This window comes from Nerophis lumbriciformis, linkage group LG10 (assembly GCF_033978685.3).
Source record: "Nerophis lumbriciformis linkage group LG10, RoL_Nlum_v2.1, whole genome shotgun sequence".
Taxonomy (NCBI): Eukaryota; Metazoa; Chordata; class Actinopteri; order Syngnathiformes; family Syngnathidae; genus Nerophis; species Nerophis lumbriciformis.
The window spans coordinates 36,040,046-36,060,691 of record NC_084557.2 but is presented as its reverse complement, the minus strand read 5'-3'; the positions used below and the strand labels follow the sequence as shown (position 1 = coordinate 36,060,691).

Below are 20,646 nucleotides of genomic sequence, written 5' to 3'. Positions count from 1 at the left end.
ACACTAAAGCTCTTGTAACCCACTCTGGTGTTCCCCACGTCAGATGCGAGACGTATAGCTGCTTTTTTTTTCCCCATCAGAGTTCAGCAGCTACTGTGGTGTTTATGGCAAAGCAGAATTAGCTACAGCTGCCAACACACAAGCTAATTGTCGACATTAAAACAGAAGGCATAAGGCACATGAACAATAACAAGATCTTATAGCTCAGTTACAGCTCATGTTATTTTATTCTGTGTTATATGTGTTTTAAATAAATGATAAATGGGTTATACTTGTATAGCGCTTTTCTACCTTCAAGGTACTCAAAGCGCTTTGACAGTATTTCCACATTCACACACACATTCACACACTGATGGCGGGAGCTGCCATGCAAGGCGCTAACCAGCAGCCATCAGGGGCAAGGGGTGAAGTGTCTTGCCCAAGGACACAACGGACGTGACTAGGATGGTAGAAGGTGGGGATTGAACCCCAGTAACCAGCAACCCTCCGATTGCTGGCACGACCACTCTACCAACTTCGCCACGCCGTGCATGATTGCACCAAGTAAAATTCCTAGTTTGTGAACCCGTTCTCAAACAATGGCAATAAAAACTATTCCGATTCTGATTCTAATTCTGATTTAAAGCTAAAGATGCCTTTCGGATTAAAGGTGATTTCTTCAATTAACAAAAAGTCGTCCAGCTTCCTCAATTCAATTTCGGTGGATTATAATACAGTATATTGAAATGTTCACCTATGATGTCTACCACATGAAGGTGAAGTTTCCTCTCCAGCACATTCAGTGTCGCCCTCAGGGGGTCCTGGATGTCCATGATGAGCGTCAGTTTCTGCTTTGTATCGTGCGAGAAAGCCAGCCACATTGTGCCATACTCTTCTGTGGACAGCGCCAAAGGTCTGGACACAACATACATACAAATAAGCAAATAGCGGCACACATGGCTCCATTTGGGAACATAGCAAGTGCGTCACCTGATGAATGCGGTAAGAGGGAGTTTGCATGAGAAAGGAGTCGTGTGAGGAGTCCCAGTCGCCGTGTGGAAAGAAACCAGTCCTGATGCAACAAAATGAACTAAAGGCCTCTTGACAGTTAAGGAGTATTGACACACTTCCACATGGTGGCTCTTCACCTCCTCTACTGGACTCTCAGAGATACAGGAAACCTGAAAAACATTGGAGTCGTATTAGTGTTCTTCCTTAATAAAAAAAAAAAAGGTCACACATAATAAAAAAAAAGTGTGCAGTGTGTCAGCAACAGGTAAGCTGTAAGTTTTTCAGCAAATATTGAGCTCTGGGAGGGTAACTATTACTTGATAATATGATCCATGGTATCTTAGAAGACAATAGCGCTTTTGTAATGCTGCATTCAGGGAAAGTGGGAAAATCGGCAATCCATTAAAAAAAAGTGCCCTGGCTGTTTCTCCAAGTTCCCTCAAGCATGCAAATGGCAACAACAATGGCTATACCACATATTATGAAAAGAGATGAATTAGTGTTTTGTATGTTAAGTGGTGGAAGTACAAGCCTATTGAGATCGTCTGCCATGTTTTTTGTTTGTTTTACATCTTGTGTTTTGACATCATGAGCCCTGACTGAGTATACCCTTCTTTGCCAAATGAAGTACCGTATTTTTCGGACTATAAGTCGCATTTTTTTTTTCATAGTTTGGCCGGGCTCCAGTGCAACTTATATGTTTTTTTCCTTCTTTATTAAGCATTTTCGGCAGGTGCGACTTATACTCCGGTGCGACTTATACTCCGAAAAATACGGTATAAGAATTAGTGCTGTCAAACAATCCCATTTTTAAATCAGTACATGATTAATGCGATATTTTTTGTGATTAATCACATGAATTAAATAAAGCGTTAACTTTGACAGTCCTAATAAGAATACAATTTAAAACAATAAATATAAGAAAACAATGTGATCGCTCTAGTGTCATGCAGTTCTCAATTGGTTTCTTTCTTGGGCTTTTTGGGTTGTGGTGACATGTGAGCATTCACATCCTAGTGCTTATTTACCTCAACTTCTTCTGAGTCCAGCTGCACAACTAACTGCTGCACAAGAGAGGCAGAGGTGTTGGATATGAAAACAACAAGCACCAAACAGTCTTCTTTGTGCACATGGCAGGCGGAGAGATCCACACAGTGGCTGGAACACAGGGGAGTGATTTCGGAATAGTTCGCTCCGATACAGTCAGCAGGGAGGTATGAGGCGAGACACATGTCTTTAGTTCTGAATGGTTCTTCGGTCTCAGCAGAATCAGCAGCTACAAGGCCGTTATCCCTGATGAGACAAGTCTCGGGTCTCTTCATGTCGCTCTCAGGCCGCTCTTTGTCTATAAGAGCAATACCCTTAGCAGCGGCAGAACCATAAGAGGTTTGGGATGTCTGTCTGGGTGAGGGCAAAGATGCTTCAGGGTCTACGTTTGAATCCAGCAAAATGTTACACAGGAGGTTATCCACGCTGTTGGATGTTTGCTTGCTGACCTCGGAGGATGTGACCTCCCCTTTGGCCTTTCTGCTGAACCTCTGGGGCGTCAGCTCTGACTTTCCCATCTGTTTAAAAACGTATCAATACAATATGATTATGTATCTAATGTGTATCATGTTATGTTACTGTTGTTACTGCATCATACTCAGCCAAACACTGGTAATTGAAAGTACCATGCCTATCTTCTCACCAAGGACACAGACGTTTGGGAGCTTAGGCCAACAAACAGCGAAGAAGCCAGCTGCTGTTTCTCTTGACTGGCAGCAAGAGTTGCCGGTGGGGTCTGGCTCTGTGAGATGCTGGTCTCACCCACTTGGTCCGCTGAATGGACCAGAGTGTGTGCCTCCACCTGAGCAGGTTCCTCTACAGGATCCCTCTGGGCCAGGTAGCCCTCCTTTCCCCATACTCGCTTGACTTTTTCCAGCTTTAGAGTTGTGCTGCTGAAACAGAGTGCAAAAGTAGAGCTGTGTCACTATTAATGGCCATAACATTAAGACAACTTCAAATGAGATCCATCAAACATTTTTGCTTAATTGACACTGTCTGATAAGTATCCATTTAACAAAACTGTAGTTGGAGTTTGCAGTTGTGTGGAACAAAGCAGAGTTCACACACCCTGCTTTGAGTGAAAGATCAGAGCTGTCACCAGACAGACCAGAACTCATTGAGGGCAGGGTGGGCGATTGTCTGTCAGCTAGGCTGCATGAAGACATGCTGATAGGTAACTGCAGGCCGTAGGGCTCCAGGCTTAAAGCTGAGGAGGAAAAACAAATACACAATGAAAACAAAGCCGTTCTCTTGCTGCCAAATTATATCATAGGTGAGAATCACTGAACCTTTTTCCTGGGCAAGATCGTCCTGACGTTGATGAGGAGGTTTGTAAGGAGCAGCGCCAGCAGCCAGCGCATCTGACACAAATGCATCCAGAAATGACAGAGAGGAATCTACCTGGAAACAAAGGTAATGCTGGTTCTAGTCTTAAATCATTTAATAAATCAACTTATATTTGACCTCATAAAACCAAACAATCCTGGGTAATAAATAGCAGCAGTGGGAGTAAATCAATGTATTGTACATCTCAAGTCTTTAATCCCAAATCAAGTCTCAAGACACGACTGGTCAAGTCAAGTCTCGAGTCTCCGACCAGGTATTTTTGAGTCCTTACAAGTCATTGGCAGGGTTAAAGGGGCCCTACTATGCAAAATCAACTTGTCTTACCTGTTGGTACCTGTTTTTGTGTATTTGGGTTCCACGTAAGTCCCGAAAATTTAAAAACAACCAATGGAGGCATGGCGGGGATATTTATAAAACAATTTTGCCTCCTTCCAAACGAGCCGTTTGTAATTTAAGACTTTAGTGATGTATTAACCTTAGTTACGTGAGCTGATGTCGCCATTTATGGTAGAGACTTACCCGAAAAGCTTTTTGCGAGGCCGCCATTTTCATCCAGTTGTTGCCCAAAGTTTTAGTCAATAAGTTCATTGATATTCTCTATCCTCTCGTTGTGGGGCAGACAGGCTCGTACATGAACATGGATGCTAAAGGACTTAAAACTTACATCTGTCAGTAGACTCAATATGAAAGCGCTAAAAACTACAACATGGCTAATTAGGAGAGGACGCAGTCAAAAGGGGGTTGGCCCAGAGGAGGAATATGGTGCGTAATTTAAGACAGCTTACAAAACGCACATTCTGAAAGCAGGCTTGACGATGGTTTATAAAACAAAAACTATGCAAATTTTTTAACAAAGCATCACCATTAAGTGTTATGTATAGATCACTAGGAAGTGAAAAAAAAAATTACAATAAGACAAGCGGTAGAAAATGGATCGATGGACCCATTTAGGTCATTAGTGGAGCTAGAAAAATATCCCATTTACATAACATAACATATATATCTAATGTTTTTTATTTAAATGACATTCTTAATCATAATTAATCGAGAGTGATATAGCTTTAAGTGAGAATTTCTTATTACTCTTGCTTTAACCTCATAGTTCAAGTGAAGGCTCAGACGGGGGAGTCATTCCTCACTGACAGGTTAACATAAATGATAGGGCTCGAAATAGATAAGTATAATACACACACATAAGTGCTATTTCTATACAGGGGAACAAATAACAGCATATATGTTAACAATAAAGTTTAAACACATAACTTTAGCAATTATTCACAACAGGAAGTACTACCGCGACACTACAGTCGAGTACAGACACACCCCTTTGGGATACGATTAAGGTTTCATCGGTAAGAATATTTTTCCGATCATTTTTTAATTAAATGTGTTTTGCATCGATAACACAGCTTTTAGCATCGGCAATAAAGTAAACCGCATGAAAAATAAGCAAGTTATGTTTTATTTTAATTATACATGCAGTGCATTGAATTTGACCGTTGCCCTGACTAAGATGGCCTCCACAGAAGCGTCACGGCAGGCTACTCTGCCTGCACCGACGTATCTGGGGAATTCCGGTTTCTCATTGCCCTTTGTGTTGCAAATTGTACAGTATAACATGTTGTTTTATGATGTGGTTATTGTTAGTTATTGTTCATTATTCCCCCCACAGTATAGCAGTAGTTTTGTGACTTTAACTTACCTTAGTTTTGTGTGTTTTAAATTTGTGGGATTGTAAGTTTGGACAGCTTCTTCAGTCAATTTCTTGCTTGTTTTCAACGGTGTGTATACAGTTCATGTTAAATTTGACTGTTAAAAGACTCGCTTTGTGACAAAAAGTACTTGCAAAATTTTGTCGTATGCTGTTTTTGACAGTGATTTGCAGTTGCTGGGACATGACCTGGCGATTATGCTGAGATGCAAATATGTCACAAGGGCAAAATATTCATAGTCATATCGGCTTTAAAAGGAGCCATATGTTAGAATTTCATGTCAAGTCATCATTAAATGGCCCTGATATGTTAAAAGGCATTAATAAATCATGTTATTTTCGAATACCTCTATAACTGGTAACAGTAGTTCAGCCGGCATATGCTAATTTCAAAATTAGATTTACTGCCCCAAAATCTTGTTATTGTTTTCATTTCGATGCCCCTCCCTCCACTGTTTGACCATATAGAAAGTCTGTGAGTGTGTTACACCCAGGTTCCAAGTTACGCACCGCCATCTTCGTCTAGCTACTGCCACTGGTAAAGTTACTAAACATGTCAGACCTTAGTAAATCCAAAAGGCCTCGTTATGATTTTCAACTTATTCATGACAAAGCCAGGAACAAAATGAAGATTTGTATCGGGGATGCCTTTGAAAGATGGAGACTATTGAAGGCTGAGAGGATTTTTTCATCTGACGCCAAACTTGCTTATTTCCTCCATAGTAGGTAAGTAAGGCATTTACATTTTCTTATTACTTGTAATAAATGGAAATGGACATTTCGTATCTAAACTATATTGTCCAATACAGTCTATGATTTTGTCTAACAAAGCTAGCATGTTCGTGCAACAAATCCTTAGCCATGACACATCGACATATAGGCTAACGGGGGAAATATATGCGCGTATGTCGATGTGTCATCGAACTGACAGGGCAAAATATATTTTCGACAAATAAAACCTATGTGGATATGGGTAGTGTCAGTGCCTATTTTGTTCTCAATATGCTGATACGCTGAGGAAATGGGTTCCAACATTAGCACGGCTGTCATGGCAATGTGAAACGCATGGAGACAGCCAAATCACATGATAAAATAAATCCTCATTCGTGTTTGCATATTGTGGACTACATGTACCAAGTTATATGGCAATCTGAAACATTTGAAACAGTAGCCTATAGGCATACCTTAGTAAAATGTCTCCTTAGTTTTGGGCGTACATTAGGCTGCTAAGCATGCTCCACTTATTTTCACCAGTATAACCATTGCTAGCGTTGGTTATAGTTTGTTTTAGTCTTTGTTTTCTGATAGTACTGACAATGACCATATGATTGCCATTTGTTGTGATATTGTACGCAGGCATGGCGTACTTCTTCCTGAAAATAGCCTAATTTCTGTGTAAAATGTGTTGGTTAGACATTTGTTATTGACAAAACGCTTGTCTATTAAGCTAGTATGGCTCTAGTACCTCAACCCCTAGTAAGAGGCAGTGGAAGTTTAAAGATCCTTGGAGTAGCCCAGTCGATCGAGCTGGATTCGGCTGCATATCTGTCAGCCTCAGTCAGGGAGAGGGACTACAGAATTTTGACCGTGATTGCAGTACCATTCTTGGCCAGATTCCTAGATATGGCTCCTTTAATTTAAAAATAAATTGTGTATATTACAGCCAAGGGCACACCCTCTCTGAAGTTTTATGAAGTTGTAATGCTTAAATCAAGTCACAAGTCAGTGATGTCAAAGTCCAAGTCGAGTTGCAAGTCGATGTCCAAAGTCGTCAAAATTATGACTTGAGTCTGACTTGACTCCAAGTCATGTGACTGGAGTCCACATCGCTGATATACAGTATAGTCTAATTTATATGCCCACCAATTCTAAAGTTACCTTACCTCCAGAGGCTCCTTGCAAACATATTGATGTATCACCCTAGCCCTTAGCTCAGGATGCAGGCTGAGGTTCTGAAGCTCCTGAGCCCTTTGTCTCAGTGCCGTGTCCAATGAGCTGCAGTACGTTTCAGATATCCGTTGAAGAACAATCGTACTTGCTTCGCCTTCACAGAGTTTGGTCATTGCCAAGAGGACCCAGCTCTTTGTTTCACTGCTGGCCTGTTTTAAGTCTAGAAGCTTCGCCAGAAGTCTCAGGACCGTAACAGGCTCCAGATCGTCTCTCAAATGAGAATATTCCCCAAGGACCTGAAAAACAAACACATACAAGATCAAGGTCCAATTTCAACAACTGATGATGTGACATAACACACTTCTGTAGTAGCAATAAATAAACGGTACATGGGGCCTGTTAAAGAAATCGTGCTCACCCAGCTGATGACTTGCAGAAAGCGCTGAGGCAGCTTACCGGGCTCTTCCTGGAGCAGAGACACATAAGAATCCACCGCAAAGTGCCTCAACTTCATGTCCCCTCCACCGCCGTCAAACCCTGAGCATTTTGCACAAAGAGAAGGGATGATTAAAACAGCTTCCTTCAAACACTTTTAATGTTTCCCTGTCAGAGGTCACAAGAGTGTGTTGATCGCATTAATGCTGTTAGCTAAACACTTCAAGTAAGATTTGGTATCGGGAAAAAATATTTACCGGCACATTTTAGAAAAAGTTGTATTGGCACAGAAACAAGTTGTGGCAACAAATAAATACAAACATGGATATTCATTTGTATCATGTATCAATACCAATCTTAATATTTGTGTACACGGTTATTGTTTTTGTGTGTTTCAAAGGGTTTTTATTTTCAACTTTCCCTTTTCCACATTCTCTTCTCTTTTTTACGGTTCCGCTTCCCTTTTTTACGGTTTCAAATTAAGGGCAGTATTTTGACATTGAGGGGTGGGTGCTTGTGCGGGGCTGACAATAATTTTACGCAGAAGCAGTTTTACTAGACTTGGGCGTGCAGGTAAAAACCCTGTAGAAGAAGACAGGGGGTTTAAATCAAGTTTAAGTTATTGGATGTCTTAGTGTTTAACCATACTTTGAGGATTCATAAGCGGTACAGAAATGGAAAAATATGCATTTGTAAATTATCCATGAAGTAAATCCTTACACCTTTGTCTTTCTATTTTTAGACCTAAATAGGTTGACTTGTGTCTTAGTATATGTCTTAATATTGTGTTAGTACAATAGTTCATTTGTGAACTATTTATGTTATTAGTTGTTGTTTGTAGACATGTTTATTTCAACAGAGTAAAATTGATACAATAACGTAAACACAGGTTTTGATGATCATTTGAAAGAAAATAATATTTTGACATGTATGAATTAATAAACAAGGTGCTGAAACTACCGCTGTTGTCATTCATTTCCTGCCCTGAATGCAAATGCAAATATTACAAAATATGGGGGTACATTCAGCTTTTCTAAATGATATTCCACTTAATATTTACAGATAAATATGAAAGTACAAGCATTTACAACAGATTAAAAAAAAATCACCAACAGCTATCTTGTGGAGTTTAGGCATTATAAATAAGATGAACTTTTAGTGAATACATTTTTATCCACAATTATATTAAAACATCTTCAAAAATAATATCTGAGTAGCATTTTGTGATGTTGCTAGATTTATTTCAACAAGACAGACAAAGAAGTCTTTTGTCTTTCTGGAACAACATCTGGATTGCCTCCAGCTTGTTTCTGCGGGTACATATGTTCAACTACAAGTGAGCAAAGCTGATAGTTGACTGACATATTACATTTTATTTAAAAACGGGACTAATAAGGCAATCATGTAATAAATCATCCATAAACAGTTTCTAAACTATTAAATAGAAATAGTAGCTTTAAAACAATTCTCTACTTGCTTTGTAAAGAGAATCATGGTCCCTGAATAACAAATTCATGCATAATAATAAATTAGAAATGTTACTAAATAACATGAAAATATCCTAAAAACCTCTTATTGCCACAGCATATATAAAACAGATTTTAAAAGTAACAAAGTTGACCAAAGTGCTTTCCGGATTAAGTAAGTAGTCCAAAAGTAATAAAGTAGTTCACTCTATTATGTTTGAAAATACAAGATTTCTCTCCGAGAACGAGCTAAGTCTGCCAACGACAACAACACACACATATGTCAACTCAAGATAAATGTAAAAAAAAGTTTGCTTTATATTTTCATATTTTGAAACTTTTTAAAACTTGATTTAAAACCCCTGGGTCCTCCAGTCTTATTTTACTGTGTTTGCCTGCAAGCCCAAGTCTAGTAAAACTGCTTCCAGGTAAACTTTTTGTAAGCTACGCCCACACTCTCCCCTCCATGTTGAACCACTACCATTAATTTGAAACCGTAAACAAGAGAAACAAAACCGTAAAAAAAAGAGAAGCGTAGGTGAAAAAGGAAAAGTTGGAAACAAAAACCTGTGAAACACAAAAAACGAGTAACAGTGTACAAAAATATGAAGATAGGAATTGAAAACATTTTTTATAATGTTTTATTTATTTGTTGCCAAAACTTGTTTTGGTGACAATACAACTTTTTCTAAAGTAAATTTTGTTTTGATACCGAATCTTACTAGCAGTGTTTTGACTCCATACGTTTTTGGACAAATTCCCTTCCTAACCCAACCCGGGAATCAAACTCATGCCCTCTTGCTATGAAAGGCATACGCTTGTACCATTACAGCACCAGGGAGTCGGAACATAATAAAATATACCTAAAATGAATAAATAAAATATTGCCACAAATGTTCACTCACCCTCAGACAGCAGTTTAAGGAAATTGTTGGGGATATCAGGCTGCATCAGGTCTCCGCCCAATGAGAACATAGTATTCATGGTGTCAATGAACCACTTCTTGTTGTCAGATGCAAATGTAGAACTTTTTATAGGAACAATTGAAGTATTAACAACTTTTTTTAATTTATTCAGGATAGTGCACAACAATCCACTGTACAGACTGTAAATGAGCCAGATTGCATAGTTGCTACCGCTGTTTATTCACAACTGTAGAAGCTTTCCATGTTTTTCTTCCAATATTTATACCTTAAAAATCTGAACCACTTTAAGGTATATATATGTATAAAATAAAACATAGCATAACTTTTATTTGTACTAGAAATGAATGACACTAATTGCCATTGATAACACTGACATGACATTTATGTGTTGTGTTGAAATCATTATGTACAGTATGAGAGTGAAGTATTTGGCATTATGGTATGTAATGCAGAAATGCAAACAATACAATTACAATACCGTTGATACAAATTGAAAGGACTACAGAGAATTTTGACCTGTTTCTACAGGGTTACAATTTCATACATGTAAAACAGAATACATGTATATTCTGAAATTGAGTAGCTAGCTACAGTATTATCAAATGTAAAGCTAACAAACTGTAAACATTTCAGAAATGTTAGTAGAGGTAATTGAGAATAAATATGAATACCAGTACTTGATTTTAGAATCCATGCACACACCGAACAACAAAGGATATTTTTCAGCCACTTCCGCCACCTTCCCCACCAGGTCAATGGTAGTGTAGTCGTCTTGACTGGTATGCAGGAACTCTAGCATCTTTTCCACAATGACAGTGACATTCTGCGCGTTTGTGATTCTGAAGAGCAACTCCAGTGTCTACAAGCAAAAAGAGGAAGATTTAATGACGGTGTGAGTGCATATCCTCAAAATCCAAGCTTAATTGAGTATGTCTCACCCACCCAGTGTTTCCCTGAACAATATACAGTGTTTCCTTGCCACTTTGCAGTTCACACAAATTGTAAATAGGTATTGTTATATACTTTATATGTATTGTAACATCAGGGGTCTATTCAGCGGTAAAGCTGCTTTGCCCAACTGACATTGTATACTGCACACTAGTGGCTGATGGCGGACCAATCACAAAGCACTCCGTTCTCTGTCCAGGTATCTGAGTGGCTCAGCCACATTGTGAATGTTTGTTCTGCTGCTTCTGTCTTTGCTCTGCTGTTTTTCTAGGAACATTTGAATTTATTTAAAGTCCCGCAATGTCGTCCAAACGTTTTGCGTCTTCTGTAACAGAACACAAGCCTGAGAGCAGGCCTATTCAACTGACGGCCCACGGGCCACATACGGCCTGCCAAAGCTTATTCTTTGGCCCGCCGAACATCAATCAAAAAGGCTTGATGAAACCATCTGATCAAGGGTTGCTTATGTATGCAGTACTACCGCCACCCCACAGGAGGCAATAGCAAGGCAATGAAGCAGCAGTGGGTGAGTAGAAGAAGACTAGTTATTCAAACCAAAAATGGCACTATCGAGTATAGGCCCAGAAAAAAATCAAAATAAATTGCGAATATCTGACTTTTAACAGCGACTGGACAACAAACTATAAATGTATTGAAATTTCTGACGACGTAATATTTTTGTATTCGTGGTCGTGTTGTTTTTTTGGCTGAGTAACTCTCTGGCGATCATAAAGCTTGTTTAATACATGTAGCGCTTAATTTGACCAGTAGAGGGCAATCATGCTACACCTTAGGTTTAATTGTGTTGAGCCACATACATTGTGAGCAATGTTTGATGTGGATGTTGTTTAATTTCTATATTCGTAAAAATCTATTTATTCATTTTATACTGCTTGTCCCTCTTGGGGTCGCAGGGATGGCTGGAGACTATCCCAGATGCATGCGGGTGGGACGGCGTGGCGAAGTTGGTAGAGTGGCAGTGCCAGCAATCGGAGGGTTGCTGGTTACTGGGGTTCAATCCCCACCTTCTACTATCCTAGTCACGTCCGTTGTGTCCTTGGGCAAGACACTTCACCCCTTGCTCCTGATAGCTGCTGGTTAGCGCCTTGCATGGCAGCTCCCGCCATCAGTGTGTGAATGTGTGTATGAATGGGTGAATGTGGAAATACTGTCAAAGCGCTTTGAGTACCTTGAAGGTAGAAAAGCGCTATACAAGTATAACTCATTTATCATTTAACGGCGGGGTTCCACCCTGGACAAGTCGCCAGCTCATCTCAGGCGTTCGTAAAAATCTGTAGTTTATTGTGTGAATGTTTTAACACTAAATCTTCAATTTTATTTATGTAAACTACACAATGGACATAATTTATGTAAAAACACAATGGACGTTATATTTTGTAATGTTTATCCATCCATCCATCCATTTTCTACCGCTTGTCCCTCACGGGGTCACGGGGATGGCTGGAGCCTATCCCAGCTGCATTCGGGCGGAAGGTGGGGTATAACCTGGACAAGTTGATGTTTACATTTTCAGTCTTACAAATCTAAATGAAGGAACAAGTGTAAAGAAATAAAACTGAGGATGGAAAACAATTCAAAAGCAGGAACATCAATTATCAACAAAACTTCTGGAGCTTTTGTTTCTTCATGGTGTTAACTATCTGTCTAGCTGCACACGCTTGTATCGAGAGCAGAATAATGACTTTATTGACTGTGTAGTGTGAAAGACGATGTATTTACTTTGCAATAAGTAAACAGTCTAAAATGAATATAACCTGCAGAGGCACTTACAGACGAAACATCCAAATTTCGATGTCTGGCCCCTGAGCCCTTGGGCTCTTGAAACTGCAGCCCTCTTCATAATGTAGTTGAATAGCCCTACCCTAGAGGACACTGCTTACCATCGGAGATAAGGTGGGCCTCCTCAATGCTTGTCAGCATTCACACAATAGTATATTTAACAAATATAACATATAGTATTTAAATAAATACAATAGCATTATCTTACTTACTCTATTTACACAACATCATTGTGCATTTACAATTTCTTATCAGTTCTTTATTTCGTTTAGAAGAGTTTGGAGTTTTTCTTTTGTAAAGTGTAACTGCATTTAGCTACCTTAAGCGAATGCATGTGCGCATGTTTGTGTGAAGGGAAATACTTGTCACCTCACGCTTGATGATGAGGTCAGGATGATCCAAGCATTCTATGATAGTCATCTGATGCTGCAGGGCCAGTTTCGGATCCTGCTGGACCACATAAGTGAGCGCTTTCAAGCCTGCAGCACCACAAACATGATTACTGCAACTACTGCTAGATCAGAAAATGACTATGCATTGGTGGTGTCTGGTTCTTACCAATATATTTCAAGTTAATCTTTGGTGACACCACAAAGTTGCCAATACATTTTGCAGCTTTTTCCAGTAATGCAGCCTTCGGATGAATTGTGTAAATACATTTTACACACTCGTACAATATTGCTAAAGGGAACAAGTATAGAAGATAAGCTGTGGAAGAAAATGAAAGCAATCACATGCAATTTCTAATGTGGCTTACCATAAGTGATGTTATGGTTCATCTCTGCTCTTCGTAAGGACTCATCAAGGACTTCGTACATGATCTCACTTGTACTGTGTGGCACAAAACACAGTCAAAACAGAGCAGTAGAGACACAAATAATTTAGACTCTGCTTAATTACCTTGGGTCACTTTTTCCTAATAAGGACAGAATTCTGAGAAGCTGGATTTGAAGCCAAGGAGCAGGAACACTATGATAGTTATAATCCATTGGAAGTTTTCCAGCCACCACCTGCTTAAGTATGGTGACAAAACTCCCGGTCAAGTCCTTGTAACTATCTGGATTCTCCTATGGGAAGTATTAACCTAAAATTAATGTTGTTTCCTCAAACAATGTAGATGCCAATGAATCTTTAACCAAATAAATGAAGAAATTACCTTGATCATCTGTAAGTAGATGTGCAGAGAGGCTGTCATAACGCCAGGATCTTTGTCACACAAAGCCTTGCGAAACTTGTTATGGATGTGTTGAACTTGATTGGGTGCGATTAGGTAGAATTTGTATAATGCCAGAACTGCTTTTCTTCTAATTATTTCTCTATAAAAATATCATATGATCCATTAGACCTAAAGTTTTTATTGAGCACTTTTCTGTCAATATACATACATACATATGTATACATATATATATATTATATATAATATATAAAAAATATAAACATACATATATGTATATATATATACACTGTACGTATATATATATATATATATATATATATATATATATATATATATATATATATATATATATATATATATATATATATATATATATATATATATATACACACACACACACACATATTGTTCAAATTATATTTGTGTATATATATATAAAATTTAAACACGACTGCTTTCTTACTTTGGGTGAGTTAGCCTCTCTTCAACCAGCGGGAGGATTGCAGGTATCATATCTTTGGGGAACAATTGGCTGACAAGAGTGAGAGCCATGCACACTTCAATGAGGTTTGTGCTCTGAAGATCCTAAAAGCATAACAATTAGATGACATCAATTCCAATTTGAGGTAGCCAAGTTTGTATTTAAAACAAAACAGCACCGACCTTTAGGACTGTATTTACAAGCAGAAGGAGCAGCTCATGACTTTCGTTCAAAAATAAGGCCACAGAGAGGTAACCTGGAAAGGCAGCAAAAAAACAAAATAATATATTGAGGAGGCAGTATATATATATACACAAGATGTACACAGACTACTTTACATTGTATCCAGCAGCATCAAAGTGGGGCTTTTGTAAATTTGTCTCCGGCCAATTAAATATGTAATTTATCAAAACATTTAAAAAAACCAAAAACATAATTGTTAATACAAAATTACTATAGCTGTAAATGTATAATTTTTAGGTTATTTGAATTAAATTAAGAATGTCTAAGACTACCTACTACACCCCACTTTCAAAAATGCAAAATGGTTCGTTCCACCTGGATAGCGGCAAACATAGCATTGAACACTTTACTCAACACAGACATCATAACGTCATCAAAACTCACCTTTAAGCTTTCACACAAAGCACCAGCATTTTGGAACAAGGATGAAGTAATATAAGAAAGGTTAAAATATAGTTAATCTATTTGTTGGCAGCATACAGTGCAGCCGGAAAGTATTCACAGCGCTTCACCTTTTCCACATTTTGTTATATTACAGCCTTATTCCAATTTGGAATAAATGATATTTTCCTTAACAGTCTACAGACAATACCCCATAATGACAATGTGAAAAAGTAGGGGTTTTTTTTTTTTTAACCTTTAGCCTTGACTCTAAAACCGAGGTGCGTACTGAACCGTGATTATGGCATACAGTTACTGGACATCCCAATTATTATTTTTTTTTCAATGTTCACTATTTTCCAATAGGATTTTAAACCACAACAAATAAGAGGTCAACAGAACACATATGTTCAACTGCAAATGTTCCACTGTAATTCACACTTGGATAAAAGCAATCAATACCACACTGGGTTATTTAGTTTTGGAATTTCAAGTTAATCCGTGATCTGGTGGAATTCTGATATGATAAAAGTCACACATACCAACTCTCTTTTCCAATGCAGTGCCTTGTTGAGCCAGCTTGATGGCATGAATGTAGCAGAAGGACGCCTCATAACCCAACATTTCACAGTAGATGGCTCTTACCATGAGCTCCTTCATCTGTCGCTGATGATCAGCACAAGACACCAAGTTTAATATTTCACCCCGTACTAAGAGCAAGCTCAAAAAAAGGGGCAAAAATTCAATGATGCAAACCATGGATGTGTTTGGGGATGATGCTTGATCTTTAATAGCAGCCAGCTCCTGTTGAATCAGTTTCTCTTCTTCCTAACAAAAATATGAGAAAAGAAAAAACAGCCTTGGCCATTGGTACTGAATAATTGGTAATGATTGCAATGAGCACATATTGACAAACGTTATGAATTATAAACACTGCCTGGTCATAAAAAAGGTTACACACAATATTTCGTTGGACTGTTTTTTGCTTTGATTACAACACACGTTTGCTGTGGCATCGTTTACACAAACGATGTAATGTCACATTTACAAACCCCGTTTCCATATGAGTTGGGAAATTGTGTTAGATGTAAATATAAACGGAATACAATGATTTGCAAATCATTTTCGACCTATATTCAGTTGAATATGCTACGAAGACAACATATTTGATGTTCAAACTGATAAACTTTTTTTTTTTTGCAAATAATCATTAACTTTAGAATTTGATGCCAGCAACACGTGACAAAGAAGTTGGGAAAGGTGGCAATAAATACTGATAAAGTTGAGGAATGCTCATCAAACACTTATTTGGAACATCCCACAGGTGTGCAGGCTAATTGGGAACAGGTGGGTGCCATGATTGGGTATGAAAACAGCTTCCCAAAAAATGCTCAGTCTTTCACAAGAAAGGATGGGGCGAGGTACACCCCTTTGTCCACAACTGCGTGAGCAAATAGTCAAACAGTTTAAGAACAACGTTTCTCAAAGTGCAATTGCAAGAAATTTAGGGATTTCAACATCTACGGTCCATAATATCATCAAAAGGTTCAGAGAATCTGGAGAAATCACTCCACGTAAGCGGCATGGCCGGAAACCAACATTGAATGACCGTGACCTTCGATCCCTCAGATGGCACTGTATCAAAAACCGACATCAATCTCTAATGGATATCACCACATGGGCTCAGGAACACTTCAGAAAACCACTGTCACTAAATACAGTTCGTCACTACATCTGTAAGTGCAAGTTAAAGCTCTACTATGCAAAGCGAAAGCCATTTATCAACAACATCCAGAAACTTGCCGCCGGCTTCTCTGGGCCCGAGATCATCTAAGATAGACTCATGCAAAGTGGAAAAGTGTTCTGTGGTCTGACGAGTCCACATTTCAAATTGTTTTTGGAAATATTCGACATCGTGTCATCCAGACCAAAGGGGAAGCGAACCATCCAGACTGCTATCGACACAAAGTTCAAAAGCCAGCATCTGTGATGGTATGGGGGTGCATTAGTGCCCAAGACATGGGTAACTTACACATCTGTGAAGGCACCATTAATGCTGAGAGGTACATACAGGTTTTGGAACAACATATGCTGCCATCTAAGCGCTGTCTTTTTCATGGACGCCCCTGCTTATTTCAGCAAGACAATGCCAAGCCACATTCAGCACGTGTTACAACAGCGAGGCTTCGTAAAAAAAAGTGTTCGGGTACTTTCCTGGACCGCCTGCAGTCCAGACCTGTCTCCCATCAAAAATGTGTGGCGCATTATGAAGCGTAAAATACGACAGCGGAGACCCCGACTGTTGAACGACTGAAGCTCTACATAAAACAAGAATGGGAAAGAATTCCACTTTCAAAGCTTCAACAATTAGTTTCCTCAGTTCCCAATCATTTTATTGAGTGTTGCTAAAAGAAAAGGTGATGTAACACAGTGGTGAGCATGCCCTTTCCCAACTACTTTGGCACGTGTTGCAGCCATGAAATTCTAAGTTAATTATTTGCAAAAAAAATAATTAAGTTTATGAGTTTGAACATTAAATATCTTGTCTTTGTAGTGCATTCAATTGAATATGGGTTGAAAAGGATTTGCGAATCATTGTATTCCGTTTATATTTACATCTAACACAATTTCCCAACTCATATGGAAACGGGGTTTGTATTCCTGTCCAGAGTTGCATCTATTTTACCAAAATGTTGTGTTGCTGACAAGAGATTAGCAAAGTTCTTCCACTATTTTAATGCATTGGACAGATCTTAACTCAATAGTAGTTTAATCTATCTGCTTACATGTTTTCTCATGCTTGATGCATGTCAAATAGATTAACCTTTTAACCTAACTACATAAAGTGTCTTTCAACATCATTTAACAAATAAGAAGCTACTAAAGGTGGGCGGACTGCTCTAAATATCTATATCCACCACTGATACATGCGGGCGGAAGGCGGGGGTTTCATCCTGGACAAGTCGCCAGGCATTCGTAAAAATCTGTAGTTTATTGTGTGAATGTATTAACACTAAACCTTCAATTTTATTTATCTAAACTACACAATGGACATAATTTAAGTAAAAACATAATGGACGTTATACTTTTGTATAATTTAAATCCAGGGTTTTTAGCCAGGCAGTTTGTCATAGTGTTAATCTGTGACTATATTAAGAACCGTAATGACAGAAATAATTACTTTTCCATCAAATATGGATTTTCCCCTTTTCATACCATATGATTAACGATTACAGATTAAAGGACCAATATTAATTTGCCAATATATACATATTAGGCAGCACGGTGACACAGGGGTTAGTACATGTGCCTCACAATACGAAGGTCCTGAGTAGTCCTGAGTTCAATCCCGGGCTCGGGATCTTTCTGTGTGGAGTTTGCATGTTCTCCCCCGTGACTGCGTGGGTTCCCTCCGGGTACTCCGGCTGTCCAAAGATATGCACCTGGGGATAGGTTGATTGGCAACACTTAATTGGCCCGTAGTGTGTGAATGTGAGTGTGAATGTTTTCCGTCTATCTGTGTTGGCCCTGCGATGAGGTGGCGACTTGTCCAGGGTGTACCCCGCCTTCCGCCCGAATGCAGCTGAGATAGGCTCCAGCACCCCCCGTGACCCCAAAAGGGACAAGCGGTAGAAAATGGATGGATGGATACATTTAGACTTAGACTTCCTTTTTATTGTCATTCAAATTTGAACTTTACAGCACAGATAAGAACGAAATTTCGTTACATAAGCTCATGGTAGTGCAGGATAAAAAAAGCAATAAGGTGCATATATAAATAAATAAATATATATAAATATAAATAATATATAAATATATATATAAAATAAATACATATATATAAATATATCCATCCATCCATCCATCCATTTTCTACCGCTTATTCCCTTCACTTCGGGGTCGCGGGGGGTGCTGGAGCCTATCTCAGCTACAATCGGGCAGAAGGCGGGGTACACCCTGGACAAGTCGCCACCTCATCACAGGGCCAACACAGATAGACAGACAACATTCACACTGCATGTTTTTGGAGGTGGGAGGAAGCCGGAGTACCCGGAGGGAACCCACGCAGTCACGGGGAGAACATGCAAACTCTACACAGAAAGATCCCGAGCCTGGGATTGAACTCAAGACTACTCAGGACCTTCGTATTGTGAGGCAGACGCACTAACCCCTCTTCCACCATGCTGCCCTATAAATAAATAAATATATATAAATAAATAAATAGATTACTGTACAGATAAATATATTGCACTTTTTCACATGCGTCCACATTTATGGATGTATGTTATATTGTCTTTTTTATTCCAGCGAGTTAATCCATTTTGGGGGGAGTTGAGGGGATAATTTAATTATGATGCGTTCAAGAGTCTTACGGCCTGAGGGAAGAAGCTGTTACAGAACCTGGAGGCATATTAATCATACATAAATTTGATGTGTATCACAATATTAATATTTAAAATATATTATTTTAAAAATATTACCGCAAAAAAAATTAATTGCTCATTGCAACAGTTAATGTGCAGTCTTAGTTGAAACCAGCCAACTTTAAATAGACGTGTTAGTGTATGTATGCTAATGCACAGGGTAAGGTTAGGTACAAGCATGTCTGCATTACACAGCAGCGTTGACACAATTTGGAATCCTGAAATCAGCTAAGATTTGGAAAGTGTTCTCACATGCTTGGACGTCAGCTCGGTGATTCCTCTGATGAGGCTTCCAAGTTTGGAGGTGGAAGACAGTTTTGCGGCTCCAGGCTGGGAGTCTATAGAGAGGAGGCTCGGCAGAGCTGTCAGCGTTTTCTCCACAACGTCGCTCATTTTGGCTACAAAAAGAGGGCACCGCAGCTGTTTTTATTTCTATACGACACATTCACCGAATCATCTATACACGCCTGACACGCTGTGGTATATAGTCAAACAACAATACGCGTTAAATCCTTAAAGGACCATAAAAAAGCGAAATGCTTACGCGCCAAGCGGCCATAGTTGTGATTCGCATACGTCACTTCCGGTTTGATAAAATACAACTTTATTGACAACACACAGTCGTGTTCAAAAGTTTACATACACTTGTAAAGAACATAATGTCATGGCTGTCTCGAGTTTCCAATACTTTCTACAACGCTTATTTTTTTGTGATAGAGTGATTGGAGCACATACTTGTTGGTCAGAAAAACATTGATGAAGTTTGGTTCTTTTATGAATTTATTATGGGTCTACTGAAAATGTGAACAAATCTGCTGGGTCAAAATTATACATACAGCAATGTTAATATTTGGTTACATGTCCCTTGGCAAGTTTCACTGCAATAAGGCGCTTTTGGTAGCCATCCACAAGCTTCTGGCAAGCTTCTGGTTGAGTTTTTGACCACTCCTCTTGACAAAATTGGTGCAGTTCAGCTAAATTTGTTGGTTTCCTGACATGGACTTGTTTCTTCAGCATTGTCCACACGTTTAAGTCAGAACTTTGGGAAAGCCATTCTAAAAAAAATTCTAGCCTGATTTAGCCATTCCTTTACCACTTTTGACCTGTGTTTGGGGTCATCGTCCTGTTGGAACACCCAACTGCACCAAAGACCCAACCTCCGGGTTGATGATTTTAGGTTGTCCTGAAGAATTTGAAGGTAATCCTCCTTTTTCATTGTCACATTTACTCTCTGTAAAGCACCAGTTCCATTGGCAGCAAAACAGGCCCAGAGCATAATACTACCACCACCATGCTTGACGGTGGGCCTGGTGTTCCTGGGATTAAAGGCCTCACCTTTTCTCCTCAATTTTTGTTTCATCTAACATCACATGGACAAAG

The 20,646-nt window shown here is 39.0% G+C and overlaps 1 protein-coding gene across 2 annotated transcripts in view; it reads right to left on the bottom strand.

The window, feature by feature from the left end:
• Positions 1-19,863, bottom strand: part of ap4e1 (adaptor related protein complex 4 subunit epsilon 1) — a 22,931-nt gene extending 3,068 nt beyond the window's left edge. The window contains exons 1-21 of one of the 2 annotated variants that reach the window (XM_072913943.1): positions 19,811-19,863; positions 19,519-19,664; positions 15,599-15,670; positions 15,385-15,508; positions 14,401-14,474; positions 14,201-14,322; positions 13,717-13,876; positions 13,461-13,627; positions 13,318-13,391; positions 13,119-13,241; positions 12,930-13,039; positions 10,532-10,671; positions 9,792-9,907; positions 7,404-7,522; positions 6,979-7,281; positions 3,327-3,438; positions 3,106-3,244; positions 2,681-2,930; positions 2,019-2,555; positions 970-1,160; positions 734-894 (exon numbers count right to left, since the gene is read on the bottom strand). In XM_072913943.1, coding sequence (XP_072770044.1) covers positions 734-894; positions 970-1,160; positions 2,019-2,555; positions 2,681-2,930; positions 3,106-3,244; positions 3,327-3,438; positions 6,979-7,281; positions 7,404-7,522; positions 9,792-9,907; positions 10,532-10,671; positions 12,930-13,039; positions 13,119-13,241; positions 13,318-13,391; positions 13,461-13,627; positions 13,717-13,876; positions 14,201-14,322; positions 14,401-14,474; positions 15,385-15,508; positions 15,599-15,670; positions 19,519-19,659 — 3,235 coding nt within the window. In that variant the 5' untranslated portion in view covers positions 19,660-19,664; positions 19,811-19,863. The other variant, XM_072913944.1, reaches the window with a different exon arrangement.
• Positions 19,864-20,646: the final 783 nt, after the last annotated feature.